This window comes from Notolabrus celidotus, chromosome 18 (assembly GCF_009762535.1).
Source record: "Notolabrus celidotus isolate fNotCel1 chromosome 18, fNotCel1.pri, whole genome shotgun sequence".
NCBI lineage: Eukaryota > Metazoa > Chordata > Actinopteri > Labriformes > Labridae > Notolabrus > Notolabrus celidotus.
The window spans coordinates 15,355,805-15,376,719 of record NC_048289.1 but is presented as its reverse complement, the minus strand read 5'-3'; the positions used below and the strand labels follow the sequence as shown (position 1 = coordinate 15,376,719).

Genomic DNA, 20,915 nt, shown 5'->3' with positions numbered 1-20,915 from the left:
AAGATCAACAAATTAACGTAAAGGCATACAGCAAAAAAACACCAACAAACCCCTTGACGTTAAGCAAACCCTACTTAAGAAGAAGTTCCATGAATGAGTTGAAACATTAGACTTAGCTGATGTAATGAAAGGTTGGAAACTGTTTGATAGTCCGTAGGTGCTACCTCAGTGAAACTGCAGTTGCCTTTGGGGTTTTAGTTTGGCACACAGTATCGCCATCACGTTTCGATTTGATGACCTAAGTGGCTGCTTAACGGAATGAGGGTTTAGTAATTCAGAAATATAAGCAGGAGCCAAGCACTGAAGTGCCTTATAAGTGATTAGGAGAATCTTGAAATCAATTCTTAACTTTACTGGCAGCCGGTGTATGGAGTCTATAATGGGAGTGATGAGCGATGTAGGACCACTCCTTGTTAAATGCGTAGCTGCTGTATTCTGAACAAGGAGTGGTCGTGCCAGAGCATTTAGATGAAGGTAAGTGAAACTGTATTGCAGAAGTCAAGACAGGAATATATGTCATAAATTAAAGGCCAATACCAATATTCAGATTTCTGCAATGAGCTATAGACGCAAAAACAGGATTTCAGCAACATATTGACATGATTGAAAATAGCACCAAAGTTTTAGAGTGTGGTTTGACACAAGTCGCAACAATTGATTAGCTATTACCATTTGTGCCATTTGCAAAGCCAATAATAAGTTTGAGTTAAGGTGGTAACTAAAGTCTAAAACCCTACAAAAGTTAATATAGATCAACTTTGACTTAACCCTCCTGTTATGTTGCAGGTCAAATTGACCCATTTTTAAAAATGTTAAAAGTTTTTTTTCGCTATGAAACTTCTTCTGCTTGGCTTAATTAGCGTGAACAACTTATAAAATGAAAATGGTTAATTTCACACATTTGCAGCCCGCCCTGCATGTTCATATCACATACTGATCGTAAGTCAATTTGACCCTGCAGTCAAAGTGGAGGCTAAAAGGGGTCAGAAATGTCAAATACTAAATGTTTCTTTGCAACTGTGTTACATATTTCACCCCAATCACTTTCCAATGTACATAAAAAAAGGTTTTAACATTAATTTTTATAAAAAACAAAAACAAAAAAAAAACGACTGAGTTATCCTCATTGAACCATGATCTGTGAAAATTAAAGAACACCAATGCTCTAAATCTTGATTTAAATGGTTAGCAATAGAGTTAATAATGAAATTTAAGAAAAATGTAAATTGGGATTTTTTTGGGGTTATGACACTTTGAATCATTAAATAGAGGATTAAGAATAGTGGGTTAATCTCAATCTATAATTTATAGTAATCATCATCTTTAGGCAAAACTGACAATGGTTTGCTGGTTCCAGGAAACATAAATTTGCTGCTTTTCTTCATCATTTATAAAAGTAAATAAAGAGTATTTAAGTTTGAAGCAAGTTAATGAGTCAGTTTGGACTCTGGAAAGTGGTAATTACCCTTTGTCATTTATTTTACATTCTAAAGGAGAGCTGCCAGTGTGAATGCATTGATTATGATGCGATAAAGGTTGAAAATGTACGTGTATTTTAATGCCGTGCTATTTTGTCGCATATGGCGCTCCATAGTTGAGTCCCCTCAGCGTCTTCCTGCTGTACACTGTTGCTGTGGTGGAAAATAACAACACCACCGAGCCTTTGAATAACACATTTAACTTTAAAGTGCTGAATGAATTGAAAATGTCACCAAATTACTTTGGGTCTGAGCTAACACCTACGAGCTGAGTATACAGGTGCAACTGGTCAGATGGATGTCAGTCTGCATGGATATGTACTCATATATGATATGCAAATGTATTCAGCTTTGTCAACTTAGGTTAACATGCGAGACTCACATTTTAGATTATATGAACTTAATTCCACAGGGAAATTATACAATATCAGTACACATTTAAAAAAAAACACTGATAAGAGCCATGTTACATTGTCGATATGGACTTAAAAACTGCTTTCCTCGTTCCTGATATGGCCACTTCAGGGTGCCACCTCACAATTAACACAAATATGAGATGCTGTATGCAGCCATCTATTTTTGTAGGATGTTAGTGTTACTGTGCTCACTATGTTCACTCAGACTTTCTGTCTCTCTTCGACAGACTTCTCGGTTACACATTCACCAGTATCCAAGAGACGAACCAGTAGTCCCCCTGGGAGAGTGAATGTGGACACATCCAGGCTATTGATTATCAATGTACCCTTGGTTGTCTCATGGGCTGGTTGAGCAGAAGAGATTCAGACCAGGATGACTGGGGCACAGGCTCGCTGCATGAAACCCTACTGACACTCATCAAATCTAAAATCAGCATTCTTTCTCTGGCACATGACTCTGAGCGCTTAGAAGCCTGCGCTCTACTCTGACACTTTATCCTACAGTGTCTGTACATGTATTCCCCAAATTCTAAATTCTGTCGGAGCACTTACTTGCAAGCTTACTTAAACATACACAAACCAACCAATGTTTACTAGAAAAAAAGCATCAACGCTTGGACTCGAAACCCGATCCCCCCGCTATCTGTACTTCTCTCCAAAAAGCCTCTGAAACGATTCAACACATCAAGCTATTTTCTCTGTTCGTTTCTGTCATGGAGCCAGGTGCCACTCACACAGATACTCGCTCAGAGCACATCTGGATAGTGCTTTCAAGCAGCCAACATGTAATTGGGGTCGTAAAAGCTGCTCATGAATGAATGATGGATTGTTGAGGCAATCTCAGCCACAGACTCTGTCTGAGTTAGATGGATGAAAGGATGGAGAGATGTTTTGGTACCATTTTTACCTTTAAAATACTGATTCTGAAAGCTGTCATTTGCATTTTTTTTATACCTTATGCCAACCAAGTACCAGAGTGAGAGTGCTCTGGTACTTGGTTGGCATCTTCTGGCTTGGAGTATGTTTGGCAAGGAACTTTTTGTACACAAGTGACTTGAAGGTTGAACATAACTGAGAAAAATAGAGCAAAAGCATCCAAGGGTACCTTATGATTCAGTAGGATTACTTTCACATTATTTTAATTCAGATACCTGAGCCAACGTAATCAGTGGCTCAGTTTGGAGCGCCCTCAACTATTGTTCCAAATATGCCATTAGCTGAAATCATTGGGCTTCTACCTCGAAAAAGAGGCCATAGAGTGACGCTGCTTTAGCTTTTGAGTTGTCGCTTGTAAATTTTTTGTTGTTCTCAAATTCCTGTTGAATCAGCACTCGCCATTTTATTTTTGCTTATGCTAGCTGCATCTACTGCTGCTTTGCATTTTATCAATACATTTTTCATATCTATATAATAATACAAAATTCACATTACCAGACTATATTTTATCATACTGTTATATACCGTGCATCCCTAAAGAGGATGATTCTATCATGGTTAGAAATGATAGTATGGGAGCACACTGGCCGATATCTGATTCAACACTTTAGGCAACATTGGAGGCATATCTGATTTCTGAATCTTGTATGCACAATTCTAGATAGATAGATGGGTCCAATTTGATCTTTAAAGAGCTTATAATGTTTGCTAAGTCTGCACAGCATGTAACAGAGAGAGCACCTGTGATGTTGAGTTAAAACAAAGGTGTTGTTATTGACTTGTCTTGCCCTCAAGAAAATATCAGAGTTGACATTCTTCTGAGCAGGAAGCTGCCTGAGGGACAGAGTTCAAGACTGCAAACTTAAATCCTTTCCTTTGCTGCTCCTTGTTTTAAGGTGCGACTGTGCAGGTCGAGCCAGTTCTTTCACTAACGCTTACCTCACACTTTCATATGCTAAGCTGTGAAACCAGCATATTTTTCAGGTTTGTGTTTTTCAGTAGGAGACTGCTGCAGGCAGCAACTACTGATCTTTGTTGTCAGAGCTACAGAGAGAAATGAACTCAGAGTTCAAAAGAAATGCATTTTTCAGCAGCGACTGTCACACTTGTTCTTCATGAATCCAGGCAAGATGACTTCAATGCTCTATTTCAGACACTTTTATATGTATTTGTGCATCATGATGAAAAAACAGTTACATGTCAGATCTAAAGAGAAACATACAGAAAGTACTCATTCCCAAGTCACTTAGGATGGCATCTTGGTCGCCAAACCAAACACGTCAAAATAAGATGCTATAAGTCCCCCTCTGTGACATGTCTGGATGTTGTTTTCTAGCTTTATTTTAATTATGAAGACAGCAATATGGCCTCTAAATAGCAGGAACAATTTGTTCCAAATACTTAATACTTTAAACCAAGAAAAAGTTTGTCTCTGGTGCCCAACCACATCTCATCTAAAGACAAACAAACCCATGAGCGATTACGTGGGTGCTAACGTGGGCACAAGTTTGTTGACTATGTTGAAATGAAGACTGCGTCAGGAATAATGGCAATGACACTTGAACTGTGCACCACCGTGTTTTGTGCTGGGTTAAAGAAAAGGCCCTTCATGTTTAGAGCAACAGTTTCACATAAATTAAACTTATCAAGTTACTGTGTGCCTGCCTACTGTACATGTCAAGTCAAGTCAAGTCAAGCTTAGAAAAACAAACAATAAAACAAATAATTTAAAAGAGTGGATATTAAAAAAAAAACAATAGATAGTACAAGAAAAAGCCACAATAAATAAAAGCAAAGTAAAAAAGTTGGATGTCTCGCTCATGTCATCCATCCATCCAAAAAATCATCCAAAAAAATATCAACTCTTACAACATCTCCCTTCATCACATCTGAATAAACTTCTTCCTTTCATTATGCCATGTTCTTGTACCAAAAGACCTCTAACTCTAAACTATCATGCTTGACAAGTCATTCACATACACACACATAAAGTAAGAAGGTGAAAGAGGACACAGGCTGTATTAATGGCAAGTTTGATATTAATACATGATATATAATTACCTTGGATTCTTGAAAAAAAAGTGATTTTAGGGCATATTTATAATTACCATGAAATGAGTCATTAAGAATGTAAAGGTCACCCTTGGAGTCTATGTATTAATCTAATTTATGACCTTTTACGTCTTACATTGGCAAATTGGTTTATTATTGAGCAGATGCTTCTTGTGAGCAATGAGTTTCTTTGGTCTCAAGTCAGAGAAGTTCTTATTTGACCAATGTCAGGGAGGACAGTCATTACCGAGGAGGACATGAAATATAAATGAAAATATCACACACCTACAAAATGTCCAGGCGGGTTCAGAATCTCTAATGCTATGATGATGTCACACTGCTGTTTTCCAGGCTGTAGGTAGGGATGTGTGCTTTTAGTGGACTAAACAATTAAATAATGTCCCAATGTTAGTCAGCACGCAATTTTCTAGTCGCTCAAACTATTAATTAGTATTTTTATATTGTAGGCCCTAAATGCAGGTCATATTTTGGGTCAAAGCTGTAGCCAACCACCGCCGGTCAGGGCTGCAGCTTCTGTGAATGCTTACTGTAATACTGCTTTAATGCTCTACTACCCAGATAATAACAGGCACAGGTGAAAGATGGTATCTTGTAGCCTGGCAGAGTTTGGAGGTATTTTGATCTAGAAAACGGAGATAAAATGAAGAGGTTGGATCTGGTTAAACTGGTGTACAACCACTAGACCAGAGCAATGTGTAACCAGCACAGGCATGTGGAGGATAAAGGCAAAGGAGGGTTGAAAGCTTGTGATGCTAGTACTGCTAACGACAGCCAACCGTTAGCCACAAACAACTATGACATTGTTTACCCACAGTCACTGTGGCCCATGTTTAGCCAAACTGTGCTCAATTTTGACTTTTTTTTTTCTGAGTTTTTTCTTACCTTAATACTAGTAGGCTAGTTGGAATTTACATTTCCGTTTAAACAACTGGAAAATTGGTCACTTCAAAATATCCCTTGTTTGCCAATAAATTCTGAAACCTGACCATGATTTTTGACTCAATGCTTCCCAATTGATAGGCTTAAAAGTCACAAAGTTAAAATCTAAGGGTGACCGAGTGTTTGCTGTGCAGGCCCACGACTGTGAAACGATCTGCCTGAGGATCTCAGGCAAGCTGCATCAGAATCTTCTTTTAAATCACAGCTGAAAACATATTTATCATTGTCTGCTCAGTGCAGAATGGTCGGCAGATCAGTCAGAGTCAGCACCAATTGAGTTTTCTTGTAAATAAAAACAGATTCGAGTGAGTCACTTGTAGTATCTGACCTGCCGGGACATTCTGAGTTAAGGGTAAAGGCAGCACCAAATTTCCAGTGGAAATGAGAAAAAAGACTGAGAGAGGAGTTCAGAAAAGACATGAAGACAGATCGAGAGACGGACAAAGAAAACGCAAGGTAAGCTAATAAAGTGCAAGAGTGCTGAGAGGGCAGTGCCCCTGTACAGGGAGGCTCATGACCTTGACTTGTTGGAACTTAAAAGAAGAAGAGACATGGTGAGGCAGCCAGAGTGGATATAAAAAACAATGAATAAAATTAAAGAGAGGAAGAGGAAAAAGTGCAGAGAACGGCAATTCAAGGCACTAAAACTTTGTTAAAGCACATAAAGTCTGTTGGGATCAGATTTTAAGTTTTTTGTCTTGTTATTTGAGCCATCAGAGAGCAAACATTCTTTGCTACACAACTGCTGTGTCATCATAATCAACAATGCCTGCAATTTGAGACTAATTAGTTTTTGGTTTTATGGTGATTTGAGCTTACAATTGGCTTTTAATGACTCCACAAGGTCCAGTGCACATTAAAATACAGCAGCTGCCTCTTACAGGAGAAAAGTTGAATTATTACTTTAGTCATTTGTTATGAGCAGAAAGGATTTGTTCATTTTTAAGTCTTTCCCAAATGGCTTTTGATATTAAATAGATATTATTTTCCAGTTTATTTTTTCAGTGTAAAAAACTTTTATATCAGCGTTTGTATTTAATCAGCTTGAGAAAGTTTATCTTCTGCTAGCTCTCGAGACGTTTTGTCTGCACAAATATGAACAGTGGTGAATTTTATTATGATTTTAAAAACCAGAAAACGGGGGAATGGGCCAGAAAGAAAAAGAGCACTCTGCATCGGCCAACTAAATACAACTGCACACCAGAAAAGCTAAAAAATAATCAATTTCGGCTTATGCTCAAATTTTTATGTTGCAACATGTGCAACAGTTTTGGTGTGGAATGAAAAGGACAACAGAAGGTGGAATATGTCTCTTGCAATTAAGAGTTTATGGCAACATTCCAAAAAGAACTGGCTAACAAGCGCTCTCTGTCAGACTAAATGATGAGGTGAAACAAAACGGAATTCTCGCACTGATTATAAGACCTTGGCAGAGGCTCACTTAAATATTAAGGTATCAGCAGGGCAACTTTGGCCAAACTAGATGGCTCCACGTCCATTAAAAGGGGGTTTAGTAATTTTAGCATTTGCCGATTAGCTTGTTATATTTAGGGACCTTTAAAGGACCTTGTTATGTAACATAAAACGTTTTGGTTGTCAATGCTTTTATTTTGGTGAGTTCAGTTTGAGTTTTCTCTACTGATCAGCATGGTAGCCATTTTGAGCACATTTCCAGAGGATCACACAATCTAGTTCCATCCTGCTTTCGTTCAACACCTTGGGAATTGCCGTTTTACTATACTGTTTTCATCAGTGCGAAACAGCTAGTCTAACTCTTTCTCTCATTAAAATTCCTGCCAACTACAACACCTGGCCTGTTCTTTGGAGGATATTTTGGGACAACGAGTTAGACTAGCTGTTTCGCACTGATGAAAACAGTATAAACCTTAAGAAAGGTACAAAGAGTTGAAATCTGCTGACTTCTTACTAAGAAATATATTTAATTAACAATGCATGAGGTGGAAAGAACACTTTTGTCCCACGGCCCACTGGCTGATTACTTTTGCCCTTTTCCAATTTAACACCTTGTTGCAATGTCGGGCTCACACAGTTACAGTTACAGTTTTTGTGTTAAGCTTGACTCTTTTGGGTCCCAAATTTTAGACCAACACGAACCAAAAACTACATCTCCAAAGAAAAAAAATGTTGCTCTTGTTTTTTTTTTTACTTTCAATAAAAATTGTTTTTTTTTTTACCATGGTAACTGTAAACTTCTAGCAATAGCAAAGACCTTTAAAGCAGTATACTGCTTCCAAGTGTCAACTTTCAGAGTTGAAATATGAAGCCAATTCAAGAGTGTAAAACACTTCCATTTTTCAAGTGTCAACTTGAGGCTGACTCCAAAGCCCCATTATTGCCCACATTAAAATGCCTTTTTTAAATTAAACATATTTACCCCCTGATGCACAAATGTTTTCAGTTTCTATACTTCTTTACTTTTTGCTACAACAGTTTGTTTTATGACTCATCCATTTTGATTATGTTAAGGCGCAGAGTTCTGCATTATTAGGCATGAGTAGGATTGTGACTGATTTGTCTGACAGGTGGGCATGTTGTAATCATTTTTCAGGCAGCAAGGTACGGCCACAACTTTCTGCCAGTTTCTTGTGTAGTTTGAAAGTCAGTATTATGAATGAATGAATATAGCAACCACAATCTTTGGCTTTCATCATGCCTCCTCTGAAACCACTGGTTGATGTCACTATGACTACATCCATGTTTTATACAGGGTACAACCTTCAGCGTGTTACCTTATATGGCAATATCTACCAACTTTACTGTGATTAAAGCTAGGGTTGGTAGTCACGGAAAACTAGCATGAATTTGAATGTAGCATTTCCTCAGGACTCCGTCTAACCCCTCCCCCACTCCCCTCGGAGCTCCTCCAAAACATGCTCACATGCACGAGCGCCGCTGATTCATGACCATATGATCATGATTCATTCAAAACCGGTCCTCTCCAAAACATTATTATAGTGAAAATTAAAAACACAAACACACATGGCTGCTGTTAGTACTCACAACTGTCATGCTAGCATTATCCGGTTGTACTGGTGACACGATATCAAGAGAAAAGTTATAACACATATATAATACTGTAACAGCTCTACTGTTTGTTGAACGTGTTCAGTGTAGATGCTCTTAATTCCTACAGTGTTGACAGTTAGTGAAGGCATCAGGAGAGGTGTAGAGTGTGCGAGTGGGAGAGAGGAGAGACAAGAGGAGAAGTTTTGCATTCATTCAAACATTGATTGTTGCTTTGTTGGTTGGAGTGATTACGGCTGACAGTAACCGGTTATTAAAAATCAACGTGTTCACGAATCGTCTCGTCATCCCTACAACGTCCGGAGGGACGCTACAATGTAAATTTCTGTAGGACTTACTAAATGTCATTAATTATTTTGCTTGTCAGAGCCCCTGTGGTTAGAGCTTTTTAGATTCTGATCCTGAGCAAAGCACCTCATCGAGTCAGAGGGGACAGGCCTGAGGTTCGAGAGAGAGGGACATAAATAGAGTCAGGGGAAGCAGAGGCAGGAGACGGGGACGAGGAGTACACGCCGGGGGAAATGTACGCGCAGGAGGCGGCCAGAACGGCAGGACAGGATTTGATTGGTTTAAAATTTTGGCACCCAAAAAACGGTGATTGGTTGGTGTTTTCCCAGGTTTACTCCAGCTGTAGATAGCAGCTTTTTTCGCTCTTTTTTAAGAACACATTATGTAATGATTGCCATCAGGACATGAAGATCATTTTAACCAGTATAACAAAAAGTGTATCTAAATTTGACCACCAACACCAGCTTTAATTCAAATAAAAGCCTTACAGACTTTTTCTGAATTTGACATTTGAATGTCTGCAATTCTGTGTCAGTTTTGAAAACTTAATCTGCTGAGGAAGATCGTACGATGTGATTGAAACAGCTTCAGATCAGCGTCTAAATGAACCTTGGGGTGAGGCTTGTTTGTCAACTGCTGTTTCCAAAACCAGGAATGCACTTTGAATCTTGGCTCAACTCGCGCTGATCTTAATCTTAAGCCAGTGTCACACACAACACGGCATGAAAGACAGAAAAGGAAAGAGATTAAGATTGGCGGAGAGATTGGGAAGAAAATGAAGGCTAGCAGAGATGTAAACAGAAAAAGGCCGAGGGGGGAATTAAGTTTGGCAGGCTGGGAAAAAAAAAAAGAGAAAAACAGTTTAACCTATGAGGCAGAGAGTGTGAAAACAAGTAAGCAAGGTTGGTGAGGCAGTGGGTGGTGTAGCAAGATGAAGAATGAAGCAGACAAGGGGCAAGTGTTTGGTCACACAGTGAGAGCCTGATTAATTAAATCCACTGTTTGTTTCTGCACAATGAGAGGGCAGCTTGGAGGCTTGTTCTGGCACCTCGCCTAATACTCTCTCCTCTCTGTGAGATGGAGCAACACTCAGCTCCTTCTCCTCTAATCTGTTATCCACACTTGAGCTGTGGTCTTATATCTTAAAATCTGTGATGACAGTGTGCTCCTTTATCATCTGTATACATGTCCTTTGGGGGTCTTAAGCCACGCACAACAAATCTGTTTTGTTAAAAGTCACTTGCAGAATGAAATTGACCTTCAACTGGTACTGCTCTGCCTGCAATTTAAATCCAAAATCCTCGGTAATTGAATCATCCCTCAAATTTCCACTGATTTTAGCTTGTTATTGTGCTTTATCTCACTCATAAAAGAACTGTTAAAATACTTAGTGTTGAAAGACAAGATTTTTTCATTACGCTTGCATGATCTCTGAGTGTTAGTCACAGCCTCCTACCCAGTGGTATGTTCATCTGCTGTCATGCAAACTGCACACACTGACATGCCATGCACCATCACATACGCACACAAACTAAATGTCTACAAACATTTCTGTGGCTGTCTGTTACACATGCCTGCACATGCCTGAGAATAAACACACTCACAATCCAAAAAACAGCAGTATGTACTTACTCAAACAAAATGGTGATGGCATAAAAAAAAAAGAAAATGTATGAACAGAAGTTTAAAACTCAAGGGTATTGCAGCAACTGTTACAGTAGGAACCATTCTTGTATAATAGCCAACTGACTGTAATCCCCCGCTCAGTCCTTATAGTTAGAGGAGTCGGGTACCAGTGGGACTTGTGGGAATACTGATGTAGTGCCAATGTACCTGTCTCCTGAGAAGGACCCAGAATAGCTTGCAGGGACGCTGCGAGGCAACGCACCTGTCTCCTCTTTAAGCCTTATGGAGAGCTAGAGGGAGCAAGCCTAGGTCAGACTTGCTTTACTTACCATAATTTACATGTTTTAAAATCTTTTTTTTCAGAGAAATATTCAGATTTTTAGCAAAATTGCACTTGTTTTTCTTGCTTTTTGTCTGTCAATATGAAAACATTAAAGCGTGAAGTTACAGTCAGTTAGCTTTGCTCAGACTGGTAAGAAGGGGAAAACAGCTAGTCTGGTGAAGTATAAAGGTTAAATAGTTGCTGCTTATTGTGACATTTTATAATTATTAGAATGTATCATAACAACAGCCGGCAGAATCACAGTCACCACATGACCACAATCACCCCATCTAAAGGCTAAACAAAGCAGTCAGTGACAGTCTTTACTCAATTTTAGTGAATTATGGCCCTTTTCCACCGGCCCGTCTCAGCCCTACTCTACTCGACTTGACTCGACTCTACTCGGTTTGTGTTGCGTTTCCACTGGCGGGGCATCTCGTGTCAGATACCAGTTTTTCATACCTGCTCTGCTCTGGTTCCAAGCGAGCTGAGCCGATACTAAAAGGTGACGTCGACGGACTGCCGGGCACTGATTGGTCAGAGAATGTCGTCACCGAAGGGTCATGAACGCGACGTTTGTGTTTGTGTTGCGTTCAAAATGACATGTCAGTATGAATGAGCGCAGCACGAGTTGTTTGCCTGAACTAGCTTGCAGGTGGCGCTCCATTTTCGCGCAGCTGTGTTATGACGACCCCGCCCACCATGAGACGGTACTCGGGCTGGTGGAAAAGGTACCCAAACCAAGTTGAGTTGAGTCGAGTTGAGTCGAGTTGAGTCGAGTTGAGTCGAGTTGAGTCGAGTAGGGCTGGAACTGTGTAGTGGAAAAGTGCCACTTACTATATCGATGAAAGTTATAAACATTTTAAGTTTTAATGCATTTCTAGCTGCTTGTCTATATAGAAATATGTAAGTGTGATGTTTCAGACATGAGCTTTTTGGTTAGTTTAGCTCTGACTGTAGAGACGGAAAACCAGCCAGCTAAAAAATGCCAGTGCAGGAAATGCTGCCAGTAACTTTAGCTTCACTGCTTAAGGTGCAAAGATTCTGTTGTGCAATGTTTTTTTGGTTTAGTCCAGGATTCAAATATGAGGGAACTGTATTGTAGAAGATGACCTAGCTGCTAGCTAGCAATGTACAAAAGTGTCTAGCTAGGAATTTTCTAACCATATTAACATTACTGAAGCTCATTAGCGTTGGGATACGCATTCATTTGTTGCTTAGGTTGAGATATTGTTTAAGCCGTTTTTCGACCGCAGGAACTTTACCCCGGAACTATTGACTTTACCCCTGAATTACGTGCGTTTCGACCGGAGGAACCAGGGTCTAAATTTAGTTAGTAGCCCCTGCTTGGGGGTAGTACTTTTCAAAGGTCCTGGGACTTTCAGTTGAACGTAACAGTGTTTGTGGAGTTTACACAGTTGTTGAAACACAGAGGGAATTCCTGGGAACGCATACTAGTTTAGTTTTTTATTAAGATTTCAAAATATTATTTAATATAAAAAAAAATTCTCCATACATCACTGGCCTGATTTGCACAATCCACCCAGGACTTCAGCCTGCGGTCGAAACGCAGACAACAATGGGGGCACAGGAACCTTTTAGTTCCGGGGAAAGTAGTTCTGGGGGCTAAAAGACCCCAGAACTCTTGGCCAAAATGCACCTTTACTGGTGGAAGTGTCTACAAGTTGTCATCCCGTCTGTGTGCCATGCTGCGACATTTTAAGTCTTCAGCCTGAACATAAATTAAAGTTTCTTTTTTCTGTGTCCTGTCTGTTGTTTGTACAAGAAAAAGCAAATGGGGGATTTTATGTCAAAATCAATCAATCATCTGAAGGCATTTTACATAAAGAGCAGCTCTAGACCTTGCTCTTAGTCCAAATAAGATTAAATCTCATCTCATCTTAATCCACCGTGAGCAGTGCCCTTTGTGGCATTTAGCAATTTTACAAGGCAAGAAAAAGTTCCTTTTAATTTCTTGGCCTGGTGTAGTTAGCTCTAAACACACACTTGTTCTCACAAGACAAAGTTCTAAATAATAAATAAAACAGGTATCATTTTTTAATGAGTGAGCTGGTGCGTAGACATTGTCGCCTTTGGACAAAGTTGGCTAGCTGCTTGATGCTAAGCTAAGTTACTTCATTTATTTAACAGAAATGAGAGTGGTATCATTTTTTAATGTGACTCTTAGCAAGAAAGTGAATTATCCAAAATGATAAAGCTCCCTTCTTAATTTTTATCTGTACAAGATCCAGTACAATTTGGCATACTTTTCTTAGTTAAGCCAAATTGTTATATAAACACTAGTAAATTAATTATAATTGCTTCATAAATCAGTGGAAAGCCATTAATAATTTCAGTATTTAGGCTGCTTAGTTGTAAAACACCCTGTAGCTGGTGTTTATTCTCCAATAAACCCTTCTAAAGTATTCCTTATTAAAGAGTAATACCCATTTTTCATTCACAAACTCACACTCAGTGAGTTCCTCTATATTCATAGAGGAGGTTTGGCAAACTTTGGTGAGAAAATACCTTACATCTTATTCATTCAGTTACAGACAGTCACACCTGCAAGCGCTATGTCCACTATGTTGAGTCTCTATTGTGTGCCAAATGCCATTAATATGACATATTACAGTCATGAAAGCTTCCCACAAGAACATGAATTGATCTTTTAGCTGGTGGAGTAATTACTGTTTAAGCATGTCTTCAGTGTAATTGTAATTCATCAAACAGCTCATTGAGGAAAAAAGGTGTATGTTAAACAACCAGCAATTTTAGAGGGTGTTGTTTAAACTTAGAGAAGTGGCCTCACCCACGGCAAACCATCAGGCAACACCAGCTTCTGCAGCTGCAAGCTCTTAATCTGCAGCTTGTCTTGCTGGTCTTTCTGTCTGCATGGGTGGAGGCTAATGGAACGCTGCACATTAAAGCTGCTCTCTGTGGCTGTGTGAGAACAAGTTTTGGGGAGTTGTTACGTAAGGGGGAAATGAAATGCAAAAAGGGCCTAAAGGCTGACAAAGGGAGAAAGTTTGCTTATATGCAGAGACTGAAAGAATCTGACTGCTCTACAAACTCTCTAGTCTTATATTCAAAATGCAGAGTGCAAAGTTTGCCAGCCGAAAATAATCAGTCCTCAACAACTGGAGTGAGCTTTAGAGTTTTAAATAGTGTCCTTAAAGCCCTGTCCCCTCTGTGAGTGAACAACTTATTCTCCCATCAGCAATTTTTGTATACAAATAAAATCAATTACTAATTTGAATAGTTTTTTATTGCATGGAATGGTAATTGTGCTAATTTATAACAGTAATAAAGCCATATATGCATGACAAGTCATACCGCACTCAGAATTTTAACGGCTGTTCAATACAAAGCTTTGACAATTTGTTGCTTTATTTTCAGTTCAGTTTAACCCAAATGATGAGTGTTAAGTTTACCTGCTATTCGCATGTTTATCAGAGGTTTGTTTGAGTCAACCAGACAGTGAAACTACCAACTACTTTCTCAGTTAATGAGTTAAATCTCAGCCTTTTTAATCGGAAGAAGGATGTTAGTCAGGTAGCAAAGCTAAGCTTACAGCAGCTCAGCTGGCAGCACCCAAAGCCTAGCCAAAAAATGTGTACTTCATTCACTGAATTTTAAGCAACTTTGAGTATTTAGAAAAGCGCTATATAAATCCTAGGAATTATTATTATTATTATTATTATTATTATTATTATTATTATTATTATTATTATTATTATTAACCTGAAACTGCTTTATTCAATTATTTTAATTACCTATTTTGGTTGCTTGAAAAAGAAAATGATAAACTTAAAAACAAGCTAATGGCAGCTCGGTTCTCAGCCCCTCCATCATGTGGCTATCGTAGAGCATCAGAGAAACACAGCTTTTTTTCATGTGAAACTGGTCTATGTTAAGGGTTTTTTTGTTTTTTTGCTTGTTTGTGTGTTTTTCTTTTTTTAAACATGGATTCTTTGGAGAGATAAATCATTTGAATCCTGCACACCAGAGGGTCAGTGTACAAGTTTATAAGTTGCCATAAGGGCACCACTTGAGATTATCGGCCCTATGAAGGTATATCATTTTGGGCCCCACTTCGTCACAACCACAAATTACAGACAGACCGATTATCTGCCGGGCCGATTATCTGCCGGGCTGATTATCGGCGCCGATATTCAGCATTTTGACGCATATCGGCATCTGCCTTTTTTACAAATTGAATTTAAAAACTTTATTTACCATAGAAAACATTAGGGAGCTATTTATTTGTTTAAGTTTGCATTTAACTTTATAAGACATGCTGCTGAGCCTGGGAGCTCCCTGCACTTTTTGTTAGAATTTCAAAACAAAGATGTCTATTGTCTTAGATTAAAAAAAACCTTTAACATGTTGAAAATCTGAAAATCTGTTTACAAACATATGCTTAAAGGCATTTAAACTAAGTTAAGTGTTGGAGTTTGTATTATTCCAAATTTTGACACCAATATTTCCCCTTTTACTGCAAATGAATATCGGTTCCAAATATCGGTTATCGGCCTCCTTGACTACTAATAATCGGTATCGGTATCAGGCCTGAAAAAACCCTATTGGTCTATCTCTACCACAAATATTCAAATACTGTGTTTTTAGGAACCCTTTCAGTGATCCCCGCTTTTCTCACCACTGTTGCTCCTGCATTGCTATGTGTACCGCAGATATCCAACTGACAAAGTGTAAGGAGGCAAGCGTTGACTGACAAGTTGTTTATCCTCTCACAGAGCTGATATGACTTTTAAGTGGCTGCTCACAACAAACCACAGTTGTCAATGTGATGACAGGATTGGAGTCGTACAAAGACTGGCTGTACACTCAATATGTGTGTGTGTGTGTGTGTGTGTGTGTGTGTGTGTGTGTGTGTGTGTGTAAAAGTGGTGCATCTTTAACAGAATTAGATAAGTAACAAACATATAGTACTCCTAACAGACTGCACTGATACACTCTAGCTGTGGTTGCTAACATTTTTGGCCCAGAGCCTGGATGTTGTTGAACACTGAGGATTCATCTGCTTGCCAATCTGGAGAGCTTGAGTTTCTCAACAACTCATCACATCGGTATGATAATCTATTCACACTAGGAATCAAACCAAACCACTCCTGCATCTTACCTGAAGTGTCCCACATGTTGAGCTCGATCCTCTGTTTGTCGATCTCAAAGCTGGCTGTGTAGTTCTCAAACACCGTGGGAACATAGTTCTGAAATGAAGACACGTGTGGCTATAATTAGATGATGCTCAGAGGAATCTGTACGATGTACGATTTGATTCAAGCCAAGATAGTGTAATGCTGGAGACATGATTATTTCAGTCATATTTCACTCATGGACATCAGAGGCACTTGAGACTGTGTGTGTGTGTGCGTGTGGAAAGTAGATGAGGCCAATTCGAAGCTTTGACCCATTTCCAATTTCTGAAATTTAGGCCAACAAGCTTTGATTTCATTATCCTCGACAGTTGAAGAGTTTAATTTAAAAATTAACTCAACCAACAAAGAGGATACTTCACTCACTCTCTTCTGTTTTGCTTCATGAAGCATATAGCCTACTGCTTTTAGTCATTTCCAATAGAATAGCAACAATCTTTATTTATGTCATCAGTTGAAAATGTAGACATAATAAACATGCTGATTTGATTAAAGGAAAATCCTCTTGTGAGCATCCAATCAAAATGTGAGGAAGAAAATTTGAAGATAATAGGAAAAAGAATATTGTTTTATCCAATATAATTTGGGGTTATATTGCGGAATGATGCCAGCATACATTTAAAAGCTTGTGATTCACTTTTGTTTTTTGTTTTTTAATGGTTTGTAAAGCAGTTTTTGAAGTCTATGGGTGTTCATGATTTACTTGTTTGTTTTTGTTGTTTTCTTTACACTTTGGAAGCTTAATTAGATAGAAAATGCAGGCTAGGGTTCAAAAAGCATTTTGCTTCTGCCTTTTCAGTCATCACTTAATACATGATGTTGCTTTGTTGAAAGTGTCTGCACTGTGAAAATGATTGTGTTGTATATGGACTGAATATATTCTACTACTATTGCATTGTGTATTTTGAAATTGTATTTTTTTTTCCTGCTATATATCAGTGTTATTACCATTTTATTAATGTTCTTTTAGAGGTCATTTTTATTTTAAAATAAAGGAAATCTGTAAAACATAAGCTTCATGTCAGTTGGTATTAAGTGTATGTGTGATGTGATTGTAGGTGAGTTCGTTACAATACAAGGGGCATCAGTTTAAATCTTGCGTATATGACACCAAGTCGGTAAGGGCCGGCTCTGAGCTCGTGAACTTTTTCATTTTAAGCCATCAATCCTTGAGATCAACTTGTCAACCCGATCTGATTCATCTTGATTTGTCACAACAAATTAGTATTAGTCGGTCTAATGAAAACAATTCATTTGGCAAGTTTAAAATCCAACGTTTGTCATCACTGAAACTAAAAGGAAGATAAACAGGTTTTGGTTATTTGCAGTTCGGCTCTGTTGTTGCTGGTCCAGCCAGCGATGTTCAGTGTTTACAGACCAGACTGCTCCAACACCGTGCGTCTTTGCGCATCGCACTATATTAATCTGTTGCCACAGATGTCTTTGACAACTGTGTGATAGAGATTGTTAATATAGACAAGCCTTTAAAAACAATACTTTAGGGTTAGATTATAGAGCCAACTTCTATGATGAACAAACTCCTGTTTAAAGAAGTCACGTTTTGGCGTCATTCGTGTTTTATAGTGCCCATGGTGTCAGAATCAAACTAAGCCAAATAATAAATAAACATCGTTTGGTTTTCAGTCACTAGAATATTTTAGGATGATATAAACATAGTTTGGAGTTTCACTATAGCAAATGTGGAATCTTTTTTTCCAAGCCGTGTGGTTTCATGGACTTCAAGCACGCACTGCAGTCATCTTTCATGTGTTTTTCATAATGAATGAGTGTCTCTTACCTCCGGGTACGAGTCTTTAGCGAAAACATGAAGAAGAGCCGTCTTGCCACACTGCGCATCCCCGACCACCACAATCTTACAGCGAAGTAATCCCTTATTGCTCTCCATCGTGCTCCGAGTATCTCTGAGTGTCTCCGTGTCGATGTCTGCTTGTCATTTAGCTCCACACTAGTTGTGAGTCGGAGAGCAGCTTCAAATGTTGCCAGAGAAGAAGAAATCACTTCAGGTACAAACTTTATCCACACAGTCTGATGGAGTTTTGGCTACATGCTCTGAGCAGTGCTGCGCTGCTCTGACATACCGGTGAACTGAGGCGCACTGACTACACCTGTCATAGAGCGTCTACTGGTTTCCTGTGGTGTCTTTCAAAATAAAAGCTTACAGCTCAATTACTGATGGCCTATTTGTAACTCGATACAAAGTTGTCCCATCGCCAATAGGTTGAAGGCTACTTTTCTTCACGTACTGTTGTTCGTTGGCGTACTGTTAAACTACCAAAACATCGATAATTGAAAAATAAGTATTGTCTTATAATCTCATAACAAATTACAGCCAAAGTGTATTGTTTTGTTTTGCTTCTTTGCACTGTTTTCCTTTGCTTTTCTTATTTTATAATTTATTTTCTTGTAAAGTGCCTAAGATAAACTTTTAAAGCGCTTTTATAAATAAAATGTATTATTATGATTATTATTACTCGATCACTTTTACTAAGTAGATAAATTATAGACTCTGGTGAGTAATATAAAACATGTACTTTTACCTTTTTAATTTATTCATCTATTTTAAGCTACCACTTATTTATCCTATCTTGCTAACATTGAATCTAGTTTTCTGACGTTCTTATTCTATGAATTTCGTCTAATAAAAGCTCCTGATGGTAGCAATGGTGCAAAAAACTTTTTTTTTTTCTGCTGGGTTTGGAGAAAAGGTCATAATGCCCATCGGTACTCTTCGGTAAGTGGAGTAATTTGAGACTATTGCAAAATCTCTGCGTTTTCCAATACATTTGTATCAAGCAATGTTATTATTTCCCTTGTTATGACAGACCAATCATAGCTAATCTCCAATCCTCTGTCCTGATTGGTTAAGGGGCGGCCCCTTCTAAGATCTCCGATTGGTTATGAGTCTGGCACTATCATGACTGCACACGCCGATCTGTGTTTGGGGGACTAAGAGGAAATCTGGTTGGGAGGGATAGTGTTGACATTCGAAGTCCCTCTCTCTGTACAGATGTTTACTCAGTGACTACCAACAGCAGCTTTAACAAGGACATGTGTCAAGATTTATATACAATAAACATTTCAAAAGATGTAGACAACTGTATACTTTCAGTGCTTTATTATTTCGAATATTAGTGGTCTAGTATTAATGTTTACCGTAGCTTACCGTAAGCTACAATGAGCTCCTGCAGTTTGTTAAAGCTGATGTTGGCAGTCGTGATATAAACATCAGTTTGGAGAGAGATTTCAAATGTCAACACTACCCCACCCCACCAGATTTCCCCTACTTCTCGTGCTTGTTCTATGAGGAAGTAGTGCTGGCTTCCCAGCCAATCAGGACAACCTAGTAAGGTCCGGCACTCTGATTGGTCTGTGATGACGGGAATGAAGGGGAATAATAACATTGTTAGATACAAAGGCATTGAAAAACACAGAGATTTGGCCATAGTCTCGAATTACTTTGATTACTGATGAGTACTGATGGGTATTATGACTTTTTTTCCAAAACCAGCAGAAAAAAAGAATTGTTTATTTACCCCATTCCTACCAACTGCACCTTTAAGAAACATATAGCATGTTGTATTATGTAGGCTACATGACAAAAAAATATTGTTTTATTTAAATTAAGGTAAGCCTACTGAATTGACTGGCATGTGACCATTGAACTATTGTAACAGAACGTATTATACATCCATCTACATTTTCACATTCAAATAGCATGTTGTCAGAGACTGGACAGAAACTAACATTTCTTGCAAGTCTTATGGCTCCATCTCCTGGTCAAACTGAGCATTACTTTCGATGAGTGAAGTGAACACTATTCACAGTGATATTCCAAAGTGCCCAATTTCAGAAGTGTTTATAGATAAGCATCTCATTACCTGTCTTCTAGGGGAGTGTTTGGTCAGTTACCAACAGTATAAATGTGACACAGGATTTAAAGATTTGACAGACGATAAACTCCAGTAACAGCCCCATAAATGACTTGCATAAATTATACTTCTGTGTTAGATCTTCTTTAATTATTTTAAAATTAGTTCATGTTTAGTTTAGCTTTTTCCCTGTGTTTCTTGCCTTGGTTCCCTCCTGTGTTTATTCAGTATTAGTTATCCTTTTTCTCCCTTGAGTGTTTAGTGATCCATGTCTCTTGATGTATTTTCTTGTTTCTGTTTTAGTTTGTAGTTCTTGATTCCCTGTGTTCTCAGTTAAGCTTTACTTCCTGTTTCCCTCCTTTTATGATAAACCTGATTTGTTTGACCTGTGTCCTGTGTTCCACACCTGTGTTGATTAGTCTGTGTATTTAGTTTCTTTGTTCTGTGTTGGATCATTGTATGTCTTTCTTGAGTTCTGTGTGTAAGTCTTCCATGTGTTCCTCATCCCAGTGTTTCTAGTGCTTTCTTTTGAATTCAGTGTCTTGGACAGTTTAGTAAGTTTGTGTGTACCATTTGTTTTTTTATTATTAAATCTTAATTTGTTGCACATTGGTCCTCCTCAGACTATTGTTTTGTTTTGCAGATCAATAGAAAATGTACCATGAGGAAACATGCTGTTATTCCGAGGTGATGAGATACATTGGTGGAGATCTCAAGGATACAAT

The 20,915-nt window shown here is 38.5% G+C and overlaps 1 protein-coding gene across 1 annotated transcript in view; it reads right to left on the bottom strand.

Moving 5' to 3' along the window:
- LOC117829666 (rho-related GTP-binding protein RhoN-like) overlaps positions 1–18,421 on the bottom strand; it is a 41,832-nt gene extending 23,411 nt beyond the window's left edge. Inside the window, exons 1-2 of the mRNA XM_034707276.1 lie at positions 18,099–18,421; positions 16,267–16,354 (exon numbers count right to left, since the gene is read on the bottom strand). Coding sequence (XP_034563167.1) covers positions 16,267–16,354; positions 18,099–18,206 — 196 coding nt within the window. The 5' untranslated portion in view covers positions 18,207–18,421. The remainder of the gene's footprint in view (positions 1–16,266; positions 16,355–18,098) is intronic.
- Between the last annotated feature and the right edge of the window lie 2,494 nt (positions 18,422–20,915).